Source organism: Hibiscus syriacus, unplaced genomic scaffold, assembly GCF_006381635.1.
Source record: "Hibiscus syriacus cultivar Baekdansim isolate YM2019G1 unplaced genomic scaffold, ASM638163v2 tig00110053_pilon, whole genome shotgun sequence".
Classification (NCBI taxonomy): domain Eukaryota; kingdom Viridiplantae; phylum Streptophyta; class Magnoliopsida; order Malvales; family Malvaceae; genus Hibiscus; species Hibiscus syriacus.
In genome coordinates, this window is record NW_024062577.1 from 710,891 (window position 1) to 735,347 (window position 24,457).

The 24,457-nt window shown below is 32.7% G+C and overlaps 2 protein-coding genes across 3 annotated transcripts; one reads left to right on the forward strand and one right to left on the reverse strand.

The window, feature by feature from the left end:
• Window positions 1-12,898: 12,898 nt before the first annotated feature.
• On the reverse strand, window positions 12,899-14,450 carry LOC120214161. Of its 2 annotated transcripts, none has more exons than XM_039212127.1 (6): window positions 14,295-14,450; window positions 14,130-14,161; window positions 14,011-14,090; window positions 13,735-13,919; window positions 13,465-13,641; window positions 12,899-13,310 (listed from the first exon to the last, which is right to left on the reverse strand). In XM_039212127.1, exons 1-6 carry the CDS (start codon window positions 14,433-14,435, stop codon window positions 13,224-13,226), a joined length of 702 nt encoding a protein of 233 aa, XP_039068058.1. In that variant the 5' UTR covers window positions 14,436-14,450; the 3' UTR covers window positions 12,899-13,223. The 2 variants fall into 2 exon arrangements, with proteins under 2 accessions (XP_039068058.1, XP_039068059.1); XM_039212128.1 differs by having other exon boundaries at window positions 13,735-13,915; window positions 14,007-14,090.
• Window positions 14,451-15,789: 1,339 nt separating this feature from the next.
• Window positions 15,790-16,566, forward strand: LOC120214125 (dolichyl-diphosphooligosaccharide--protein glycosyltransferase subunit 4A-like). The gene is made up of 2 exons (XM_039212096.1): window positions 15,790-15,860; window positions 16,393-16,566. Exon 2 carries the CDS (start codon window positions 16,393-16,395, stop codon window positions 16,504-16,506), a length of 114 nt encoding a protein of 37 aa, XP_039068027.1. The 5' UTR covers window positions 15,790-15,860; the 3' UTR covers window positions 16,507-16,566.
• Window positions 16,567-24,457: the final 7,891 nt, after the last annotated feature.

A 24,457-nucleotide genomic window follows, 5' to 3' on the forward strand; every position in this document is an offset into this window, starting at 1 on the left:
TTTTGAAATATTATATTTATGTAGATATTGAGCCTAAACAAGTTTCGGAACAATCAAAGAATTAGAATCGAATCAAAGCAAGGCTAAGGTGAGTGCAATTTAATTATACATATGTTATTGAATAAACATTGGCTTGCGATGAGCCAGTGAAAGAGTTACTATGGTAAGAAGTAACTTTTAAAATGTTATGTCATTCTTATGTGTGCATTAGTATATGGAAATGGGTGTATGTTATTATATGTTACATGATCTACATATTTACATGAATATGCAATATGTGATATATGATGTATATATGAACATATGTGAACGAAATATGACATGAATGTTTACATGAACACATGAGAAATAATATAAGTTATATGATATGATTTATATGATTACATGCACATGTTGTAATGCCCCAAAAAATAAGACAATGACCAAAATAAAAATTTTGAAAGTTTGATGGTTAAAGTAGAAAATTGGAAAAAAGTTTAGGGAATTAAGTGATAATTTCATAAAAAGAATTTTATTCCATAAATAGATGGTTTAATCTTGAGAGTGGGGTTTAATAGAGATCATATATTTGGATTTGGAATTTTAGTAAAGAAAAATTAGAAAGGGTTAAAGCCGATAAGGAATCTGAAATTCAGATCGAATTGGAATGTTACAAAAATTTGAAGGATGTTATAAAATGTTTGGAAATATTATTTTAATATTTTAGATCAGATAAATTTGGTTTGCAATTTTGAAATTTTTCAGATTTAATCGAAACAGTGGAATTTAGTGACTTAAACGCAATTTTTGGAAATTCAAGAGGAAATTCGGAAATGAAAGTCAAATTAATTCATATTTGACTTTGTAAATTGATAATGATCAGATGACTTGGTTTTATGGTGAATACGGAAATTCATTAATGGCAAAAATGGAAATTCCTATTGGATTGAATAAAAAATGCCATCATAATATATATTGCCATGTGATAGATTTATTTATCATTAAATATCAATTGTGGAAGAGCATTTCCAGCTTCTTCTTCCTCCAAGGGCCAACACTTTCAAGCAAGAAAGGTAAACATTTTTAGTTTCAATTTTGAAGCTATTTCTTGAGAATTAGACTCAATGTAGTTAGGAAAAATATTCTACTTTCAATTCTCTACATTTTGACATTAATATTACTAGGGTTCATGTTCAAGTTCATCTTGAGTTGATGAAGGGGATGTTGATTATTGTGTTTTATGGGTTTTGAAGAGTTAAGTGATTTTAAAGAATTGGTTGTAAGAAATGATGAAGAACCTAAGAATGAAGTTAAAGAAAATAGTTTGGATTTTTACATCTGGCAGTAGGTTAAAAAATTCACCATAAATTATATAAAAATAATTTCAAGGTTATTTTTATATATTTGTGTTCATATATCGATCTAGTTTCGTTTAAAATAAACGCGGATCAATTTCAAGGTATATAAATAAATATATGGAATTTTAACCAAGGAAATGTCAGAAAAATCGTACAGCAGATTCTGCAAAACAGATTCTGTTGGTCAACTTTGAAAATTCACCATAAATTATAGAGAATGAATTAGAAGAGTTCTTTATATGGATAGATTCGTATTCGAGTCTAGTTTTCAACGAAAGAAATGGAATTGAATTCCAGTGTGTATATAAATACATAATACTAATTATTTAAAGGTAGTGTGAGTGGTCTGAATCTGGAAAATTGATGAATTGTTGTTTGGGAATTAAAATGAGTGTAAGATGTGAAATATGACTATTTTTGAAGTTTGAAAAGATTTGTGATTTAAGTACAACTCACATAGTTGAGGTACTTAAATGTAATAATGTTTTTGTAAAAGCATTTGAATTGTAATAATTTCAATGCTGGATTTATTGGTATTAAGAATCTAAGTGATAAAATGGTGAAGGACCTTTTTGTGTAAATTAGAAAAGTTGGTTCCAATGTTAAAAGGAATTATTAAGAGTTAAGTATTTTGATAGATAATTAGTATCAAAAATATTATGGAGTTATTTTGGGATATGTTTATGTTAGTAAAATACTAACATATGTAACGTTATGAAATTGTGAATTATACATATTATGATTGATTTGCGATTGAAGCAAGTCAAGTGAATTTATTGTGAACAATAGTGAGGCACAAATTTGGAAAAATTATACAGTGTCAAGGTGAGTGCAAAACATGCATGAAATTATACATGGATGTTTTATACATCATCAGGAAGACTTGCGATAAGTCGACCTTGTTTATAGCAACATGATATTATGTCATCTATCATATATTTGACATATTCTAAATATGTCAAAGGTTGAATATAAAATGCATTGATCACTGATTGTTGCATATGATGTTAACATGAACATATATGATTTTTATCATGAATGTTATTTCGGGTATGAATTACCCAATGTTAAATATTGATAATATACTTTCCATGGATGGATCAAATAAAATAAACTGTATGCCCAAATAAGTCATTGAGGGACATGGTATAGTTGGCATGCCATAGAGTCCTACAGCAGGCTGCATATTTGGGAATACACTAAAGGATACCTAGTGTATATGGTGGGCACAACCTTGTGTGTCATATTTGGGACTGTACTTAAGGATACCTAGTACAGATGGTGGACACGACCTTATGTGTCATACTCGAGATTGCATTACGGTACAATATTTGACTCGTGTACCCAGGGTCCTCAGGGTTGTATATTGGGCTATTGTCTATTGTTTATGGCTATTGTCTATGGTATATGGTTATGGAATAATGGCAAGTTTATTGGTAAAATAAGCTTACGAGCTTATGGATAAATGGTAAGTATATTGGTAAAATAAGCTTACGAGCTTATGGATAAATGGTAAGTATATTGGTAAAATAAGCTTACAAGATTATGGATAAATGGTAAGTATAATGGTAAAATAAGCTTACGAGCTTATGGATAAATGGTAAGTATATTGGTAAAATAAGCTTACGAGCTTATGGTATTAAATGGTAAATATTGAACATATATGTAACATGATTTTACGACATTTTGATTTGGACATTGAAATTCATGCATGAATTGTATTGCACTGTATATTGTTTTAATTGTCTCACTAAGTTTATACTTAGCGTGTGATGATTTCACGCGTAGGTAAAAAGTCAGTAATGAAATAAAGAGTTCAAAGTGACATTAAACATCGAAGAGTATATTTCAATATCAGTAAGACATCAAATGGTGTAATGTTAATTTTATTAGTGGCATGTATTCATTAATGTTCAATTTGTTTTGTTAAACAAAATTGGAAACAAAATGGAATTTTTATGAATCTATAAGTATTTTTGAAAGTTACTGTAGCAGTACTGTATTAATGAACAATAACCATGTTATATGAAAATTTCCAGATTGCTTATGGGGTACCGATTCCCCCATATGGGAACTGATTCCCCCACTATTAACGGGTATTGTTCACTGTTCACGGGTACTATTCATAAAAAATCTTTTGAATTAAATTTGTTTATAACAAAATATAAATTATATGATATGATATTTTTATAATATCAGTTACCATTTTAAGAAAATAAATTTTAAATCACTTTTGACTTGTAAAATGGTTTTAGAAATTCGGGTGACATCTATAATCTGTATAGGTATAATTATACGGGTTATGAGTGTTACACGTGTGATATATGTTATATGATATGGATCTATGTGACTACGTGAGAAAGAATATATGTCTATGAGAAGACATAAGAACAAGGTATAAGCTATGTGACATGTGAATATGGATCATATGAAAATGTTCTACGTGTAAGTGAACTATGTGACGATATAAATATGAAAGATAATGCCCATGTTATGTGTCATGAGATCTAGAGGTATAGTTGGCATGCTAAGAGTAGAGGGTCTACGCGGTCCTTCGAGACAAAATTCTATGTGGTCCTTCGAGATATATATGTATTCTTTGGAACATGTATGAGGTCTTTTGAGACACCTACTTGATCTTTGGTATATGTATATGATTCTTAAGGAATTTCTATGTGGTCCTTGTGGACAATCTTACATGGCACTACGGTGAATTTCTACACGGTCCTTCGGGACAAATTCTATGTGGCTCTTTGGTGCAAATTTATACGAGTTGTGGTGACAACATAATGCACAACCTCACAGTACTCACCATACCTTAAGTTCTCAGTAATGTACATGGGCCTATAAAAGACATCAAAAGTATTTACAAGATTCATATGTGATACTGTGTGTATTCCTAAGTGAAATGTATTTGTTATATGAGATTAGTAATTGTTTATGCAATGGTGTGATTTAGAGTTTACATTATATGCTGATATGGTATACAAAGAAATTAGTGATGATAAAATGAGAAATGATAAGCATGTTAATGATATTATGTTACATGATATGTGCATGTATGTATATATTACAGAAAAGAATATATGCTTTGGTATGATAAGGTAATATCAAATGTTCATGCATTGTAGAAGTTACAGTTAGCATATAATTATGTTTTATATGCCTCACTAAGTCATCGACTTAGCGTGTGATTGTTTCACGCGTAGGTTTTAAGAAGAGGGAGATTGATAAAAGTTATGCAAAACATGTCAGTTCCTCCTTTCCAAAGATCAGATCAGAAAAGAAATTAATAGTATGTATTTTGTAATTATTATAGCGGTTGGCATGTAAATAAAGTTTTTAATCTGATATATTCTAAAGGGTTAGTAAAATCATATGATTGAGTTTTGTAATGTTTTTAAATGTATATATGTAAATGGAAATTTTATACAAATGAAAACTTAGATTTTTATGTATTTTACGAAAGCACTGTAGCAATAATGTAGCAGTACTGTAGCAGGGAATCGGTACCCTATAGCAGGGGAATCGATTCCCCTAAAGCAATCTGAAAAAATTTTAACATTCGACACTGTTCACGGTACTGTTCATTACTATTCATATGGTACTATTCACTGTTCATACTGTATTTACTGTTCATAAAACATATATTTTCTTAAATTGGTTATAACAAACATGATTTAACAATATATTATCGTATTTTCTTAAAAAAGTTCAAATGTTTTGTTATTTTGCAATAATAAAGGTTTTAAAAGTCAATGTGACATCTCGGACTCGTATTCGGGTAGGATATGGGTTGGGGTGTTACAGAATAATTTCAGCTTTGTTGGTGACTTTCAACAATGATACTTAATTAATCTTAGTAGTATTTGTCAACTTTGCATTTATAACCCCACTTTTTTCTCACAAGCATTTCATTGAACATCTATGTTTCACCTGAGATAACCTGTATCTAACATTACACCATGAATCGTTGATGGTCCTGATAGTCCCTTAGTCGGGTCTTCTCTAAATGGACCATTATTCAAGTCAACACCTCCACATAATTCAAAGTTAGATTATAATTTCTCATGCATTACCGACTGAAAAGTTACGCTGGAAATGATAATAAAGAAGCGAAAAAGGAAATTTGAGATCGAAAAGGAATTTGAAGTTTAGAATGAAATTGAGGACTGTGTTGCAAGTTTTAAAAGTTGGGGGACCTAAATGCAAGCACCTGAAAAGTTCAGTGGCCATATTGCAAACGTACTAATGACAGTGTAACGGCGTCAAACGGCCGGTTACGTCGGGGACCATATTACAAATATACTAAATGTTGGGAGACTATATTGCAAGTTTTAAAAGTTAGGGGACCTAAATGAAAGCTTTAGAAAAGTTCAGTGACCATTACTACACTTTACCTTTTTTTAAATATAGTATAGTTTGTAATTTTTTTTTGAAACATATAGTTTTTAAAAAATCGGTTTTTGAAAGTATATTATATAATTTTTGAAAACATTTTGAAATTATATATAATATATAATTTTGAAAACATTTTGAAAACATATATATATAATATATAGTTTTGAAAACATATATATAATATATAGTTTTGAAAACATATATAATATATAGTTTTGAAAACATATATAATATATAGTTTTAAAAATATTTTGAAAACATTGTTTTGAAAACATAAAACATTTTGAAAACATATATATAATATATAGTTTTTGAAAACATTTAAAATATATATATATATATATATATATAATATAGTTTTTTAAAACATTTTTTTAAATATATATAATATATATTTGTTTTAATTTTTTAATTAATTATTTTTCATTTTTATTTATTTTTTTTGTTTTTTTCCTTTTCAAATTCAACTCCAGGTCCAGCAAGAGCGTGGGCTGCCCAAATCAAGGTTCAGACCCGCCTGACCCAATAGGTCACTAAACCCAACATGGTGAGCCCGAAAGATTAGGGTTCCACTGCTTTAGTCTTACACCGCCGGTCACAACAGAAACCGGTCGAAGAACTCGGGACTGCACCATCCCGGGGTTTTTGGTCAACCCACCAGCCGGTCAACAACAATAAACCCGAGCAAATCGGGGATGAAGAGAACCACCCCCACCAAAGCCGGAAACAACCTCATCGGGGGGTTATATAAATACCACACCGGATCACGGAAAACAACACAACGGAAACCAATCGGAGACACAACATACAACAACAATACACAAAAACCACGAAACACAACCCACCACGGCAAAAAAAAAACAGCAAGATCGAACCATAGAGAGCATCGATCCACAAAGGGATCTCACACAAAAAAAGGAAATCATAAACCACAAAGACAGAAAACATAAAAACATAAAGGGAGCAAAGGATCGTTTTGCTCGCCGGAATCAAGAGGAGCCAAGCACGTCGGGAAACCAAGAGTCGTAGGATTTAAAAGGTAAAATCCGAAAGTTTAGGCATAGATCTACGCCGTTCAGAGCTTTTTTTTAGGAGTTTTGAGTCTCGATTTTGGGAAGGGGGTTGAAAAGAGCATTCTGGTAAGTTGGTATTTTTTTTCGGCCGTCGCTCGGCGTTGGTGCGGCGGAGAGTGGCCAGTCAGTTTTGGGCAAGAGAGATTTTTTGGGTTAGGTTTAAATGATTTTTTGGGGTTTAAAGCTATTTATAGTCGGGGACCTTGTTGTAATTAGCCAATAGTTAAACCCTTTCCGCTGTCCCCCAACTCTTGAAGTGTAATTCATTTCGATCACTGTGTTCATTTTGGCCTTTGAATCTTCAATTTATTCAATTCAGTCCCTATTTATAATTTACATTTTTTGCAATTTAACCCCCTAACTTTTTATTTTTATCTTGCAGCTCATTTTAGTTCCAATTTAATCCATCAATTTTAATTTATTTCAATTTGATCCTTTAAATTTTTAGTTATTTATTTTTTTCCTTTTTAATTTTAGCATTTTTTTATTATTTTTTATTATTTTTTTACTTCTTATTATTTTTATTACTTTTAAAATTTAACATTTTTTATTTTTTATTTTATTTTCCCTTTGATTTATTTTATTTTTTCCCTTTGATTTATTTTTTTATTTATTTAATATTTTTTTATTATTTCTTATATAACATTTTCGAATTTTTAGGGATACTTTCAACCAATCAAAGGTAAGTAATTTGAATCGAGTTTCTAAATTTTAATTTTTAATTTTCTCAATTAAGATAACAGACAAATTAAAACGCGAAAGAGCGGTTCAAGGGTGCTAATATTTCATTGACTGTAATCGACTCCCGAATCCGACATATTTCTGGTAAGACGCATATTAGGTAAGATGATATTCGATCAACCCAATTTTTCTTAAAATAAATGATCGGTGGCGGTTCTAACCCATTTATTCAAGTCAAATCTCAATTCCGGGCCACCCGAAAGACGGCTGCGACAGACTGCATGCTGAATTATGGGCAATTTACCTTGGCATTCAGATTGCTTGGGACCATGGGCTTGAATTTCTTGTTATTCAATCTGATTCCATGGAAGCCGTTAACCTTCTGGACAAATCGGACGCCTATTCCAGCCCTCTTCCTTTGGTACGTGCCATCGAGAAGCTTCGAAAACAAGCTTGGGTCACTACTATCCAGTGGATTTCTCGTAGAGGAAACTCTCTTGTTGATACAATAGCCAAGTATGCTATCTCTCAAAGCTTTGATACTCATATTTTCAAAGAGCCACCAGCAGACCTGCAGTAGCTTCTGCTTAATGATACTTTGATTACATTTCAATTGTAAACTTTGAGTTTCTGCTTTCATCTCTACAATTCAAAAAAAAAAAAAACTCTTAATTTTTGTACTGAATTGAACATTTAAATTGATAAATTAAATCAATTGAACTTTCAAGCGAAAAATTGAATAATTAAGATCTTTGACTAATTTTGACCATTAAATTTAAATCTCACTATTTTCTCGAGATATTAATGTCACGTGACATATTGTTATTCTACAACGTGAAATTTTATAGATTTTTAAGTCGGAAACGCTACCAATTAAGATCATCTTCGGTAAGGCACGCTTAACTAATCACGTCTTTATCATGCATAATTGAAACGAGTGTTATATTTCTAAATAAATTCATTTGAGATGCTATTCTCTTAATTTTTCTTTTAAAATGGGTATTATCCCATAACATCACCAAACACATATCTTCTTTATTTATATTGACAAAAAGCATTAGAAATCTAATTTTAAAAAAATTAACGTGTCATTTAAAAAATTAATATGACCATTGTATTATTTTTCTCTCAATGTGGTCTTCCAACTCAAAAAACAAACATAATGTGACCCTTTGACTAGCATAATTCGTCGTTGACAGTAACGGTTTTAATGTGGCAGTTCACAGTACTAATGTGATAGTCCACGATGCTGACGTGGTAGTTCATGGTGGCTGATGATGTGGTGGATGATATAACAGATGAGCTAAATTGGTTTTTTGATTTTGTTTGAGGGATAAATTGATTTTTTTATAAAAATGTTCAAGGATGTATTTAATTTTCTATACATATATAAATTATTTTAATTATAAATATAAAATTATTTAAATATTAAAAAATTAAATATAAAAATATTTAAAATAAAAATTAAATTACTAAAAAATGAATATACATATTGAAAATACTAAAACTATTATAATTTTTAAAATTAGAATATATATATATATATATATATAATATCATAAAATAATTACTTATAAATTATTGAAAATAAAAAAAATATTTTTTAAAAAATATTATACATAACATATAATGTAACGTATAGTCATATTATCAACACTAATACAAAGTCTCTTATTGGATTAATCGATAATTACAAAAAATTTAGATTAGTCTAGATTTATAATTTTTGGATTAGTCAAAACTCAAAACTTACTACGTTTTCTAATTATCTTTTTTGAAAGTCTTGACTAATTTAAAAGATAATTATATAATAAGTTTTAACATAAAATATAATTAGAAAAAATAGTAAGTTTCAATTAGTCTAAAATTTTTAACTCTCGACTAATTTAAAATTTACAAGTCTTGACTAATTTAATTTTTTAAAATATCAAAATTATTTTAATTATAAATATTATAAGTTTTTTTAAATGAATATATATAATATGTCATAAAATAATTACTTATAAATTATTAAAAAAATAAAAATATTTTTAAAAATAAATATTATATATAACATATACATGTAACGTATAGGCATATTATCAACACTTATACAAAGTATTCTTACTAGAATAATCAATAATTACAAAATTTAAATTAGTTAAAACATATAATTTTTGTAAGTTTCAACATAAAATATAATTAGAAAACATAGTAAATTTAAATTTTGGATTGGTCAAAACTTATTATGTAGGTCTCGTCTAATTTAAAAGATAATTATATAATAAGTTTCGAAATAAAATATAACTAGAAAACATAATAAATTTCGACTAATTCAAAATTTATAAGTCTCGACTAATTTAAATTTTATAAATCTCGATTAATCTAATAAAAATACTTTATATAAGTGTTGATTATATATATATATATGTGTGTGTGTGTGTGTGTACTACCCTAATTTTGTCGTAACTCCAAATCAATTGTAAACGTGGAAAACTTGGATCGTAGGAATTCGGGACCAAAGTGTTGGTTGGTTGGATTGTAAACGGGTCACCTGTTTCGTGCGTTTCGCATTATTTGCAAAGTAGGGGTCCTAATTATACTATTTCCCGATTTTGTTTTCTTAGTTGTTTTTGGAGGGAGTTTTAGAGTAAATAACGCATAAGCCACTATACTTTAGGCTTAAATTTGCAAAATGATTACCTATCCCTATTTTTATTTTCGAATCTAACTTTGTTTTTAACTTTATTCTAGTTTGGTCACTGGCTGTTCAAATTGCTTGCATCTATGTTAGATCTTACTATTCTGTTATTTATTTTATATTCGATTCGAATGCATTTTTTCTTTATTGATTTTGTTTTGTTATGAATTTCTTTATTATTTTATTTTATTTATGTTATTAATTAATAATTGTTTATTCATTGCACCTAACCTTGACTCGATCTTCTGGTGGCCCGATCTACGATAAGACCCATGTTATTATGATCCAAACCCTTTTAATATTATTCTAACTGCTGACTTTCTAACTTCTAAACACTAACTACTAACTTTTAATTTATTATATTCGAATCATTGTACAATCTTGTGGTGACCTGTCCCGGGGTACGATCCTTGTTATTACGATCCAGGTTAAGATGCTAATGTTAATAATTGCTAACTCTTGACCTTTATTTTATTTTTATTTCTAACGGTACTAACCGCTGACTACTAACATTTATTTTATTTTTAATTTCACTAACCGCTAACTTTTTTTTGCATTCGAACTGTTATACGACCTTACGGTGACCCGTCCTGGAATACAACCCCTTATTACTGTCTAAGTTAAAAAGTAAAATATTAATTTCTTAACTTTATTTTCTTATTTACAATTCAATATTTTAATTTTTAGCTTTTATTATTTTGCCCTTTTACTTTTCAGTTTTTTTTTTACCTTTCGCCTTTTTAAATTCCAACATTTGCTTTTCTTCTTGTTTTTAAATTCAACTTTATATTTTGTTTTATTTCATTTTAGTTTGTCATGTTATTTATGTGTTTTATTTCATTTCCATTATATGTGATTTACTTTATTTGCATGATTAGTCCCCATACTTTTTATTATTTTATTTTTGTCCCTATTGGATGTTGATTTTAGTTTCTCTTATTTATTAATTTTCATTTTCAGTCTCCCCTATTATTAATGGTTTTGATGCGTGACAACCCTTGTAATTTCTCACCAATGTAGATCTTTCCTTTAGTTTAGATTTTTTTTTTATGAATTTGGCCCATTTTTCTTATTTTATTTTGGCCCTTGTACTATTATATGTATAATTATATGTATAATTATATGTATAGTATAACACTACCTATTGTTGTTTGAAATGGTAGAACTAGGATTGTAAATAAGACGAGACAGATCGCGAGCTACTAGAGATTTTTTTTGAGCCTTTTCGAGCTGCTCACGAGCTTCAATTCAGGATTTCGAGTTCGAGTCGAGCTTGAAAATTTTAAGCTCACGAGTTTTTGAGTCGAATCGAGCTCCATTTCAGAGTTTTCGAGTCGAGTCGAGTCGAACTCAGCAATACTCGAGTTCGACTAGGCTCGTTTACACCCCTAGGTAGAACACCTCTTAAAATTGGTAATGATAATCACTAGCTTACTTCATACCCGTATGAAATTTTCGAGAACATCTATCATAGAATGGGCAAAATAATCAAGTCACATTCTGCCATCGAATATAAGCCTAATTATATAACCAAATAAACAAAATGCACGTACAGAAACCTGAATCTCTCCCTTCATTACTAGAATTTCGGACAACTTCTACTTCGACGTCACAGGAAATTGTTTCCCCCAAACACTCTTTAGCATATTGTTCCCGGTAAGGAGGAAAGCCGACATAAAAATAATTGAATACCTGCTCAGAATAAAAGAAAATCACTATGAACTTGAAATCTAGACCTGGGAAACACTGAAATTAAGCCTGATGCAAAATCAATTACTTTCAAACAACATTTTTTCTTTCTTTTCCGAGGATTATGAATAACAACATTAAAGATCCCTATAAAAAGACGAAAAAAGAAGAAGGAAGAAATCGAATTTCTAGGATACCTCAGGAGAAAACCCATTTTCAATGGTTCTTTGTTCGTTGATGAAACCTCTTAAGCAAACACAAATTCCATCAGCTGTCTGGAGAGTAAAAATATCGTAAGCTTTTACAATCGGTGCAGAGGTAAATAGCCGAAACGCTTTTGACCTGTTTCACACAGATTCGTAAATTAAAAAAAAAAAATCCCAGAGAAACCCTGAAGCTTAAAGAAAATCTTACCCTATGGATGTGGACCCTGCAACAGCTAATATCCTTCCTTCGAACTATTTTTCGGCTCTGACCAACCACCAATCTTGCAAACAAACCTAAAAAAATAAATAATCAAGAAAAAAGAAAAATGTTTGCCATTGACTGCAGGGAGCATAGAAAGCAGATTTTTTTTTACTGTTTTTTGAAAGTATGATGAACTGCCGTCATTGCTGTCCTCTTGGGTGGCGTTGCCATCGTTTTTGTGGGGAGTTTTGGGATCCATTGTCGGATGCAGCAGATAGATTTTTCAAAGCTATGGCTGGCTTACAGGGATTCGGCGGGAAACGCAAAATTAAGGCTGTAGGTTTTTTCCTGCGCAATAAAAATGAGGATCGGGGTATTAACGATGTCGTTTCCAAAGTGCAGCTTATTTCTTGAAGTCCTTGCAATTTGGATAAAGTACATATATGGTCCTTAAATCATACTAAAATAATCATTTTAGTCATCAAAATTTTTCAAAAAATTATAAAATACGGCTAAAGTTTATAAATAGTCCCTCAAACTTTTTGAACGCTTGCATTTTGGTCACACATCCTTTAATGGCACATTCATAGTGTTTAATTAAAATTGATAATTGTGGGAACATATCCATAATACGAAAACAATTGATCTTTACTCGTACGAGCTTCAGTTAAATAGATGTTGCAGCATATGATGGAACAACTTTGAATGTTTCTCATCTTCGATCATTTAACAATTTAAAACACCTTGGCTCAATACGAAAACAACTCTGCAATAATGGAAATAAGCCTTTTGTTCTTCTCAAGTATAGGAGATGGTCTCACCTTCTTGCTTTAAAAACGATTACCGTGACTCACTGCTGCAATACAGGATCAAATTCATGTCATTCGTCGGTTTACATAAACGATATACTAGTAGAATCATAACCATTAAGTTCTGATAACACAATGAAAGCTTTTAGAATATGTCGGGGGGAAGTTGGCCATTAATTGAGCTACTTTGTTGTGTCCTCTGAAGATGAAGCCTTAATGTGTAGTTGTTCAGCTGCATCCCGAAAACGTAAAGCTTTGTTATTGGTCTTACTAGAGGAGGTATGAATCGAACGTCGGAACAAATTTCACATTGTCACTCTAGTAATCTTACACCCAATGCACAGGTAAAGACAGTTAATAGACGCAGAGTTTGAAAAGTTGAATACCTCTAAAGTTCGAGCTTGTTCGATGCACTGGTTGAGCTTGAGCTTCAAGTGTTGTACTTCTGTTTCCTTTCCTTCTTGCTCGACGTTGCGTTCATGCTGAATGGCAACAGATCTCCTCAGAATTTGATTGTTATCCAACAAGCTCCGCAAATGTTCCTTCAAAGAAGCATGCTTGATCTGATTCGTGATCATGTATCACAGAAAAACGATCAGCCATATAGAGGACGGGAGCAAAGCTTAATGAGAAATTTAAAGTCTTTTTTTTACTACCTCTTCAGCAGCCCTTTTATTGGCAACAACGCTTCCCTCAAAGGCTTCTAAAATCCTAGCAGCACGGGCCTTAGCATCGTCTATACTTGCCGCACTCGACATCTCTTGCACAAACAAATCCGTCCACTTGGGAGAATCAACTGCATTTCCGTTACACTCAACATTGTAGCCTGAGATTTGGCTACCTAATTTATAACAAAAGCTGAAAACCGACTGTAAATTCCAAACAAAACAGAACATACAAACTCGATCGAAAGTCACAGATAAACAACTTACATGTAGCAGTATCATCGGTACAATTTCCAGTTCTCACAATATCAAAATTATGTTGTTTATTTCGTTCATCAGTATCGGAAGAAAATGCATTCGAACTCTCCTTAACATCTTCATTCTTATTGTCGTGGTTTCGGACAACGGATGTTATTAACTAAAAGCATAAAACAAGATGACGACATAATTAAGGTTTCAAACAAAGAAGATACGATAAACAAAATCTAAGTTCTACCCAGTAATCAAAATTAAAAATAAAACAAACATGTAAAGATTATAATGAAATGAACCTCATGATCCAAAGCAGAGAACGTTGAAACCGGGTCATCGGGTCTGGACCCAGGATCCGAACTGGAACACCTGAATCTCTTGGAAGAGGATCCGAATAGTTCTTCAAATCCCACCCTTTTCCCACAAATCCTTGCGGACATGGCTTCTTTTAAAACCTTGTAAGGGGTTTAAAATGATATCTTCAAATGAAACGATTTGTTTTATTAAAAGGAAAAAAAGAAAAACACTTGGATCTGAAGAGTATAGTAACCCTTGTTCTATACTGGGTTCCAAGTGAATCGAACAATTTAAATTTATATTGGGACACAATCTAATTTGTCTGATACATTTGGTGTTGCTGGGGAGACAGGGAACCCTAGGAATTTGATTGAGAAAGAGGAATGGGAAGTGCTAGGTCTGTGTTAGGCTGCTTTTGTTGTTTAAACAGAAATCTAAGTTTCTCAAAATCTCAACCATTGATGTTTTTCTTACAGTAAACTCTAGATGCTTGAAAAGTACCGGCTGACACAGACTTGAGTTGGCTTTGGGGATTGGGCAAATTACATTTTGTTTTTCTGTTTAATTCTTTTAGGTAAACTACAATATATACCACTTAACTTTAAATCATGTATTATTCATACTGTTAAACTTTCAATCATTTTAATTAAATCATTGAAATTTTGTTTTTATTTTAATTATATCACTATATCATTAATTGTTTGTCGACGTAAATGGCATACCGAAATGATATTTTTTTTATCGCACTATTTTAATATCCAAAATAAAAATTATTTTAATTTAAAAATTAATAATTATCTAACACTTAACTGTTAGGTTAGGTCAATATCTCATCGTAATTTGATTTATTTAAATATATCATTTTATAATATAATTTTATAAATATTATTTAGGCTGAAAAGTTATTTTTGCCTATGTAATATATATAATTTACTATTTTCGTTGCTATGATGTTTTTGTATTAACTGTATTAATATTTAAAATATTTACTATTATTTATGATTTTAAGTTACGATTTGAGATTAAGGATTTAAGGTTTAAAGTTATGGTTTAAGATATATGATTTTAAGTTAGATATATATTTTAGGGTTTAAGAGATATAATAAAACAACTTCGAAAGATAAATTGATGTAAAAATAATATAGACATAAAAATGATAAATTACATCTCCTACAAAAATAAAAATATCCCTCAAACCTATTGTTATAATTTATTTAAAAAATATTATTTATAATATAAATATATTATTTATAGATATATTATTTGGGGTGGGAGCAATAGTTTTCTTTGTAAATATGTTACTTTTAGATATTAATTGTATAAATATTATAAATAATATTTTATTTCAATTTCTCCCCTTATTTTTACAAAATTAATTTTACTTATTTTGGAAATTAGAAAGCAAGTTGTAAAACGACGTAGTTCAGAAACGGACTCTGGAACATGTCTTGTACGTATGTCTTGTACAAGTCCCCCCCCCCCCCCCCCCCACAAAATTTTTGAGCGCTGATCACAATTACAAATCGGATTGCTTGGATCGTCTGCTTCATTGCTCAAAAGCTGTCAAGGTAAGAGAATCAAAACCTATCATTAATATATATATATATATTCTTAACTTCTAATATTCTGTTATAAATTTTATAACACAATCCCTATTTTCCAATTTTCTATACCTTTAATTTTTAATTTCCAATTTTTAGGGCACGCTTTGAGACGAATCAGATCGTAAAATTTCCGTTTATTTTGGTACTAGAAACCTTTATGATTGGGGTTTTCGAGTTCTTGATCTCGTAATTTAAGAAAGATCCAACTTTTTCTTAAGAGATTTTAGCTTCATATTTCCGTTTTTATGAGAACAATTCCTTGTTTAATTAGCTTTACTGATTGAGAGATCACGCCTTGATGTTTCTTTTTTGACCTTCTGCTGTTTTCCGATTTGCTTATATGGTTTTTGTTTAGATGAAATGAGCGTTAGGTTAAGGGATAAGGATAGGGAAAAGGCTTAAACTGCTTGTTGTCAGCCTAATATGGGAGTTGAATAAGTATAAATTTATGTTTTGAAACCGATTTATGCTTTTGTTATTTCTTGTATTGTTTCAGATGATTGACGATCAAGACCTCGGCTTCTTTGCGAATTTCCTTGGAATCTTCATTTTCGTGCTTGTTATAGCGTATCATTTCGTGATGGCTGACCCAAAATTTGAAGGAAACTGAGGGTTTTTGCACTTTTTTAACTGTCTGCAACGGATGTTTTGTTGAAAATTGACACACCAAATTGCATTAATTGTCAATATTATGGGTGACAATTTGGTAGCATTAATGGGGTGGTAAAATTGGTTAAATTTGATCATCAAATTGTTAAAAATTTTGGATGGTAAAACTATGTAATTAATCATTATAATTTAGGGTATTTACAAATTAGTCTTTAAAGCTTCAACTATAAATACCCTAGTTTATTTAGCTTCAAAACTATCCCATAGCATTCTAGCTTTCTTCCAATACTAGAGAGAATTTAGAGAGTTTCTTGAGAATTGTTTTCTTCTTTTTATCAATAGAGAATTATCATTGTTTTCTCCTTGGTAGATCGAGAGAAGTTGTAATTCCTATTTTCTCATAGTGAAATTCTTCTACCGTTGCCCGTAGTTTTTGCCCTATATTATTCAAGGGTTTTCCACGTAAATTTTGTGTCTCTTTTATCTTTATTTTTATTTTCTTAAATTATCAGTTGCGATTTTGCTCTATCCGATAGCCGTCTTTGTGTCTCATAGAGAGTATGTAATATATGCTTATTTTCTTTGTGGTTGCCACCAAAAGGTGGATCATCCAACATAAGAAAATAAGAAGTTATTACTCATTCTTTGAAGGTTCTAGAGAACTATTCACGATAGTAAAATAGTGGGAGCTATCCGTAAAAGAAGCTATGGCAACAAAATTTGATATTGAAAAATTCAATGGGAGAAATTTCTCATTGTAGAAATTGAAGATGAAGGTCATCCTAAGGAAAGACGGGTGTCTAGCAGCTATCAATGAAAGGCCGGTAGATTTTGCAGATGACATCAAATGGAACGAGATGGACGGGAATGCTATGGCAAACTTTCATCTAGCATTAGCAGATGAAGTATTGTCAAGCATCGAGGATAAGAAGACATCTAAGGAGATATGTGATCATCTTACCAAATTGTACGAGGCCACATCACTGCACAATAAAATTTTCCTTAAGAGGAAATTGTACACTCTCCGTATGTCAGAATCTACTTCAGTGACGGAGCACTTAAATACACTGAACACCTTATTTTCTCAGCTTACATCCTTAAGCTGTAAAATAGGAGAACAAGAACGTGTTGAACTTCTACTTCAAAGTCTACCGGATTTATATGATCAACTCATCATTAACTTGACAAACAGTAATGTCACCAGTCTAGTCTTCGATGACGTTGCAGCTGTTGTTCTAAAAGAAGAAAATCGGCGCAAGAACAAGGAAGACAGACAAGTAAATCTGCAACAAGCAGAAGCGTTGACAACGATGACAACGATGAGAGGGAGATCAACAGAACGTGGCCAAAGCAGCAGTCATAATCATGGTAGATCGAAGTCGAAAAGCAAGAAGAATTTAAAGTGTTACAACTGTGGAAAGAAGGGTCACTTGAAGAATGATTGTTGGAGTCTAAATAAAAACTCCAATCCACAAGGCAATACCGCAAACACTTCAGATGATGGAGATGCTCTATGCTGTGAAGCGTCAACCACCGTGGAAGGAAGAAAACGATTTGCAGATATATGGCTCATTGATTCGGGAGCAACATATCACATGACCTCAAGAAGAGAATGGTTCCATCATTATGAACTTGTCTCAGGAGGATCTGTGTATAGTTGCAATGATCATGCCTTAGAGATCGTTGGCGTGGGAACCATCAAATTGAAGATGTATGATGGAACAATTAAAGTTGTTCGAGATGTGCGGCACGTGAAATGTCTGAAGAAAAATTTATTATCCTACGGATTGTTGGATAATAATGCTAGCAAGATTGAAACACGGAAAGGAATCATGAAGGTGTTCCGTGGAGTGCTTGTGGTGCTGAAAGGTGAAAAGATAGCTGCAAACTTGTACATACTGAAGGGAGAGACATTGTTAGAAGCAGAAGCCTCTGTTGCCTCATGTAGTTCAGATTCTGCAATGCTATGACATAAGAAACTTGGACACATGTCAGAACAAGGAATGAAAGTCCTTATGGAGCAAAAGCTACTTCCAGGCTTAACAAATGTATCACTTACTTTATGTGAGCATTGCATAACAAGTAAGCATAACTGGTTGAAATTCAACACATCAAATTCTAAAGGCAAAAGTGTTCTAGAACTGGTTCACTCTGACGTATGGCAAGCACCAGTTACATCCCTAGGCGGAGCAAAATATTTTGTCTCATTTATTGATGACTACTCCAGGAGATGTTGGATGTACCCTATTAACAAGAAGTCTGATGTGTTTTCAACTTTCAAAAACTTCAAAGCGCGGGTGGAACTTGATTCTGGAAATAAAATCAAGTGTTTCAGAACAGATAATGGAGGAGAATACACAAGTGAAGAATTTGATGACTTTTGCAGGAAAGAATGCATCAAAAAACAGTTCACATTGACGAACACTCCTCAACAAAATAGAGTGGCAGAGCGGATGAACATAACCTTGTTAGAAAGAACAAGAGCAATGTTGAGGGATGCAGGCCTAGAAAAATCATTCTGGGCAGAAGCAGTCAATACCGCCTGTTATTTGGTGAATCGAGCTCCATCAACTGCAATAGAGCTGAAGACACCAATGGAGATGTGGACTACTAAAACAGTTGATTATTCAAACCTCCATGTATTTGGAAGTATTGTGTACGTAATGTACAACGCCCAAGAAATTTCAAAGCTGGATCCAAAATCCAGGAAATGCAAATTCTTAGGGTATGCTGATGGAGTAAAGAGGTATCGCTTGTGGGATCCTACTGCCCGCAAAGTGATCATTAGCAGGGATGTTATCTTTGTAGAAGATAAGTTACAAAGAAAAGAAGATAATGATAGCGCTGAAAAGTCAGAGACTACACAGATACATGTGGAAAATGAGGTTGAACAAGGAGATTCTTCTGAAGCAGAACCAACACATGATGAACAAGAACCAGGGAGTTCTGAAGCTCCAATAACTCGTCAATCAGATCGTGTGAGAAGACGTCCCAATTGGCACTCAGATTATGTTACAGAAGGTAATATTGCATACTGCATTTTAACAGAGGACGGTGAGCCATCAACATACCAGGAGGCAATACACAGCTCAGATGTTTCACTGTGGATGATGGCGATGCAAGAAGAAATCGAAGCCCTTCATAAAAAATAATGCATGGTACTTTGTGCCACTACCACAAGGAAGGAAGCCAATTGGTAACAAATGGGTTTTTCAAAATCAAGCGAAATGGTGACGATCAAGTGGAGAGATATCGTGCAAGACTGGTGGTCAAAGGATATGCTCAAAAAGAAGGTATTGATATTAATGAAATATTTTCTCCTGTGGTTCGACTAACAACAGTTCGAGTAGTTTTGGCAATGTGTGCTACATTGGACTTACATCTAGAGCAACTAGATGTTAAAACAGCTTTTCTTCATGGAAATCTTGAAGAAGAAATTTATATGCTCCAGCCTGAAGGTTTTGAAGAAAAAAAAAGAAGAACTTGGTTTGCAGGTTGAACAAATCTCTGTACGGTCTAAAGCAGGCGCCGAGGTGTTGGTATAAGAGATTTGATTCCTTCATTATGTGCCTTGGATACAACAGACTTAATGCAGACCCTTGTGCTTATTTCAAGAGGTCTGGTGATAACGATTTTGTTATATTGCTGTTGTATGTGAATGACATGTTGGTTGCATGACCCAACAAAGATCATATTGAAGAATTGAAGGCACAACTGGCTAGGGAATTTGAAATGAAGGACTTGGGATCAACAAACAAGATTCTAGGGATGCAAATTCACCGAGAGAGAAGTAATAGGAAGATTTGGCTTTCATAAAAGAATTACTTGAAGAAAATCTTGTCACGATTTAGCATGCAAGATTGTAAGCCAATTTCTACCCCTCTTCCTATTAACTTCAAATTATCCTCCAGTATGAGTCCTAGCAGTGAAGAAGAGAGGATGGAGATGTCTCAAGTACCGTATGCATCAGCAGTGGGAAGTTTAATTTTCGCTATGATATGCACAAGACCAGACATTGCACAAGCAGTGTGAGTGGTTAGTCGGTACATGGCGAATCCAGGCAAATAGCATTGGAATATTGTAAAGAGGATCCTAAGATACATCAAAGGGACCTCAAATGTTGCATTATGTTACGGAGGATCAAACTTACTAATCAATGGGTATGTAGATTCTGACTATACAGAGGATTTGGATAAAAGCAAATCTACTACAGGATATGTGTTCAAAGTTGCTGGTGGAGCTGTAAGCTAGGTTTCAAAATTGCAGTCAGTTGTGGCTACGTCCACAACAGAGGCAGAATATGTAGCAGCTACACAAGCCAGTAAAGAAGTAATTTGGTTGAAGATGCTATTGGAGGAGATTGGGCACAATCAAGAGTATGTCTCTCTGTTTTGTGACAGTCAAAGCGCATTGCATCTAGCAAAGAATCCAACATTTCATTCAAGGACTAAGCACATACGAGTTCAGTACCATTTCATTCGTGAAAAGGTGGAAGAATGAACGGTTGATATGCAGAAGATCCATACCAAAGATAACATAGCAGATTTCATGACGAAGGCAATCAATGCTGATAAATTTACCTGGTGTCGATCCTCCTGTGGCCTGTCAGAAACGTAAGCAACATGAAAGGTACAAGGTAGAAAGAATGGTGTGAAGATATGATTGTTCCAATCAAATCTTCAAGTGAGAGATTGTTGAAAATTGGCACACCAAATTGCATCAATTGTCAACATTATGAGTGACAATTTGGTGGCATTAATGGGGTGGCAAAATTGGTCAAATTTGGCCACCAAATTGTTGAAAATTTTGGATGGTAAAACTATGCAATTAGTCATTGTAATTTAGGGTATTTACAAATTAGTCCTTAAAGCTTCAACTATAAATACCCTAGCTCATTTAGCTTCAAAACTATCTCAAAGCATTATAGCTTTCTTCCAATACTAGAGAGAATTTAGAGAGTTTCTTGAGAGTTGTTTTCTCCTTTTTATCAAGAGAGAATTATCATTGTTTTCTCCTTGGTAGATCGAGAGAAGTTGTAATTCCTATTTTCTCATAGTGAAATTCTTCTACTGTTGCCCGTGGTTTTTACCCTATATTATTCAAGGGTTTTTCACGTAAATTTTGTGTCTCTTTTATCTTTATTTTTATTTTCTCAAATTATCAGTTGCGATTTTGCTCTATCCGATAGCCGTCTTCCGCAACATGTTTAGATGATAGAGTTGTTTCAGAAATGAAGACAAATCAATGTTGTTAAATACCTTGAACGAGATGTTGCTATAAATGGTATTGCTAATGTTTTACTCGTATTTTGTCTTTTTTTTCTGCTTTGAATGCACGAATGCTTTTACCCATTAAACTGCTTTTAACATACGGTGCACCTTGAGGCGTCACTACGTTGGAATGCACTGCATTGTTATGAAGTGTAGTCAATGTGTGCTGAGCACAGCCTTAAGGGAACTATCCTTTTGGATATGCACTGTATTGTCAAGTGTAGTCAATGTGTACTGAGCTAGGAAGCACGAGGACGGCTGAGGTACGTACCGGGGACGTTCCACGGTGGCAGGGTACGCCTGAACAACGTCGGGGACATTTCTCCGAGTTCTGGGGACGGCATGTGACTTTCACATACGTCCCCAGGATATTTTCGTCATTTTGCATTAAGAAAACAACGGGAACAACATAATCTAATTGGAGGCTGCAGCTTTCGGCAACAATCTAACTTCTTTATTGGAGCTTTCGACAGCAATTGCTTCTGCTTCTTGAGCTTTTCGGCAACAATCGGCAGCAACATGTGAGTTTCTTCATTGCATTGAACATCATTTCGTTGTATTTGGCAAAAATGGTTCTCAAAATGGAATATTAATTTCATATGCCTTGGAGATGCTAAATCTTTCTTGTTGTCCTAGTTTGGTTATCCCTTCTCTAATTTTAGCATGAGTTTGTGGAACATTGCGCTCTTTGGGTTTATGTGGTCGATTTGATTGTGGAGGAACGATTCCATTTTTAATAAGAAAATCTTTGGAGTTGAGCAGATTTTTGAGTCGGCTATGGAAAGAATCTCATTTTGGTGTGTTTTTGGCTAAATTATTGCTTCTTTACCCTGGATTTCTATAGGTCTGTTAACGAGATTATTACTTTGAATTAGTTCTTTTTTGTCTGAGTTATTGCTTGGAGAGATTGATGTGCTTTAATTGTTGGGCGTTCTTATCGTTGTGAATTTGTGTTGGTTCAAGTTTGTTATTATTGTTTTGTTTTTTCCTGGATTTGCATTAGCCTGGCGTTCCTTTGCTTTAGTATTCGATCTATTCTTGGGAGTGGACAGAAAGGCTTTGGCAGGAAGGGATCGTTCATTGTTGCAGTGTGTTTCAATAGATCTATTTGTTGTAAATTCCTATGGATCTGCATTTGAGATTAACCATTATGTTTTTACATAATTGTCCCATTATGTTTGATTTGGGTTTAATATTATGGTTTGAGTTTTAAGATTTAACACTTTAATATTATGATTTTATTATGGATTTCATTATTCCAGAGTTAATATTATGGTTTGAATCTTGAAATTTGACATTTTAATATTGTGGCTTGTTTATGGATTTTATTGTTCTAAACTTAATATTGTTGTTTGACTCTTGATATTTGACTTTATTTATAATTGTTTTATATATATTTATAATTTTAAAAATATTTTATATGCGTACTCTTGTCGTCCCCGTACCCTGTAATTTTAAAAAGAGAAAATAACCTCAGTGACCGAAAATGTCTTATAATATACGATTTTAACCAATTTTTTTTGGATTTGTCAAAATGACCAACAAAATTGCAACGTGAACTCTAATTTTTCAACTCAGTTTTCAAATTCGCAATGTGAATATCCAGATTCGCAATGCGATTGTAAGATTCGCAATGCGATTTTGAAAAATGTGTTGTGATAGTTAAAATGTGTTGCGAGAGTTTGAAAAACGTGTTATTGCGATAGTGAAAAAGTGTTGCGATAGTGAAAAATCCAAAATAAGTTTATATTTTAACTATTCTAAATTAACGTGGAGTTTGAAACAATAAAGAATGTGTTGCGATAGTGTAAAAGATTCTCAAGCTATTTGTAAGATCTTAGTTTGAAACAATAAAGAATGTGTTGCGATAGTGTAAAAGATTCCCAAGTGTTGGTAATGTTCAATCCCATATAGTATTGGAAACACTATTGGGAATGGGTATTTAAGGCTTTGATTTCCCACTTCCTTGTTGAGTGGAAGAGAACAAGGGGGACTCTTGCGCACTGCCGCCGCCGCCGTCCCGTCTCGGGTCGGGTCGTGGTCGTGGTAATACGTGTCTTCGACACGTCCGCGCGGATACTAATTTTTTAGAGAAAATTCTTAAGAAACAAATGCAATACCACCAGTCGTTGCGATTTTGGAAAATCGCAATGCGAACTTCGACTATCGCAACGAATTTGGAAAATCTCAACGCGAACTTCGACTATCGCAACGAATTTGGACTAACGTAAATTTGGAAAATCGCAACGCGAAATTGGACTATGGCAAAATCGCGTTGCGAATTTGGAAACTGAGTTGAAAAATTAGAGTTCGCGTTGCGCTTTTGTTGGTCATTTTGGCAAATCCAAAAAAGGTTGGTTAAAATCGTATATTATAAGACATTTTCGGTCACTGAAGTTATTTTATCTTTTAAAAATTACCGTTTTCCGTCTCGTATCCGTATCAGTGCAACATAGGTGCTGAGCACAGCCTTAAGGGAACTATCCTTTTGGATAGCGATTGAGGTCGGTTGTGGTATTTAATTTTGTATACGATCCTGTGCATAGCTAGCCTGCTTTTTGGATAGATACATAGTGGTAGGCAATTGTTGCGTGAGTTATACTCTTCGTGCGACATCAAGCTTGGTTAACAGTTTGTTTAAATTTTACATGCCTTGTTGAACTCTCCCCTCAGTGGGTCAGC

Excerpts from the sequence above, each read along its gene's own strand:
- LOC120214161 (XM_039212127.1), bottom strand. The coding sequence starts at position 14,435 with ATGTCCGCAAGGATTTGTGGGAAAAGGGTGGGATTTGAAGAACTATTC. Across the intron at positions 13,642-13,734 it reads ATAAAAGGGCTGCTGAAGAG|ATCAAGCATGCTTCTTTGAA; the intron begins GTAGTAAAAAAA and ends ATCACGAATCAG. Across the intron at positions 13,311-13,464 it reads AACAAGCTCGAACTTTAGAG|CTGAACAACTACACATTAAG; the intron begins GTATTCAACTTT and ends TTCGGGATGCAG.
- LOC120214125 (XM_039212096.1), top strand. The coding sequence starts at position 16,393 with ATGATTGACGATCAAGACCTCGGCTTCTTTGCGAATTTCCTTGGAATC.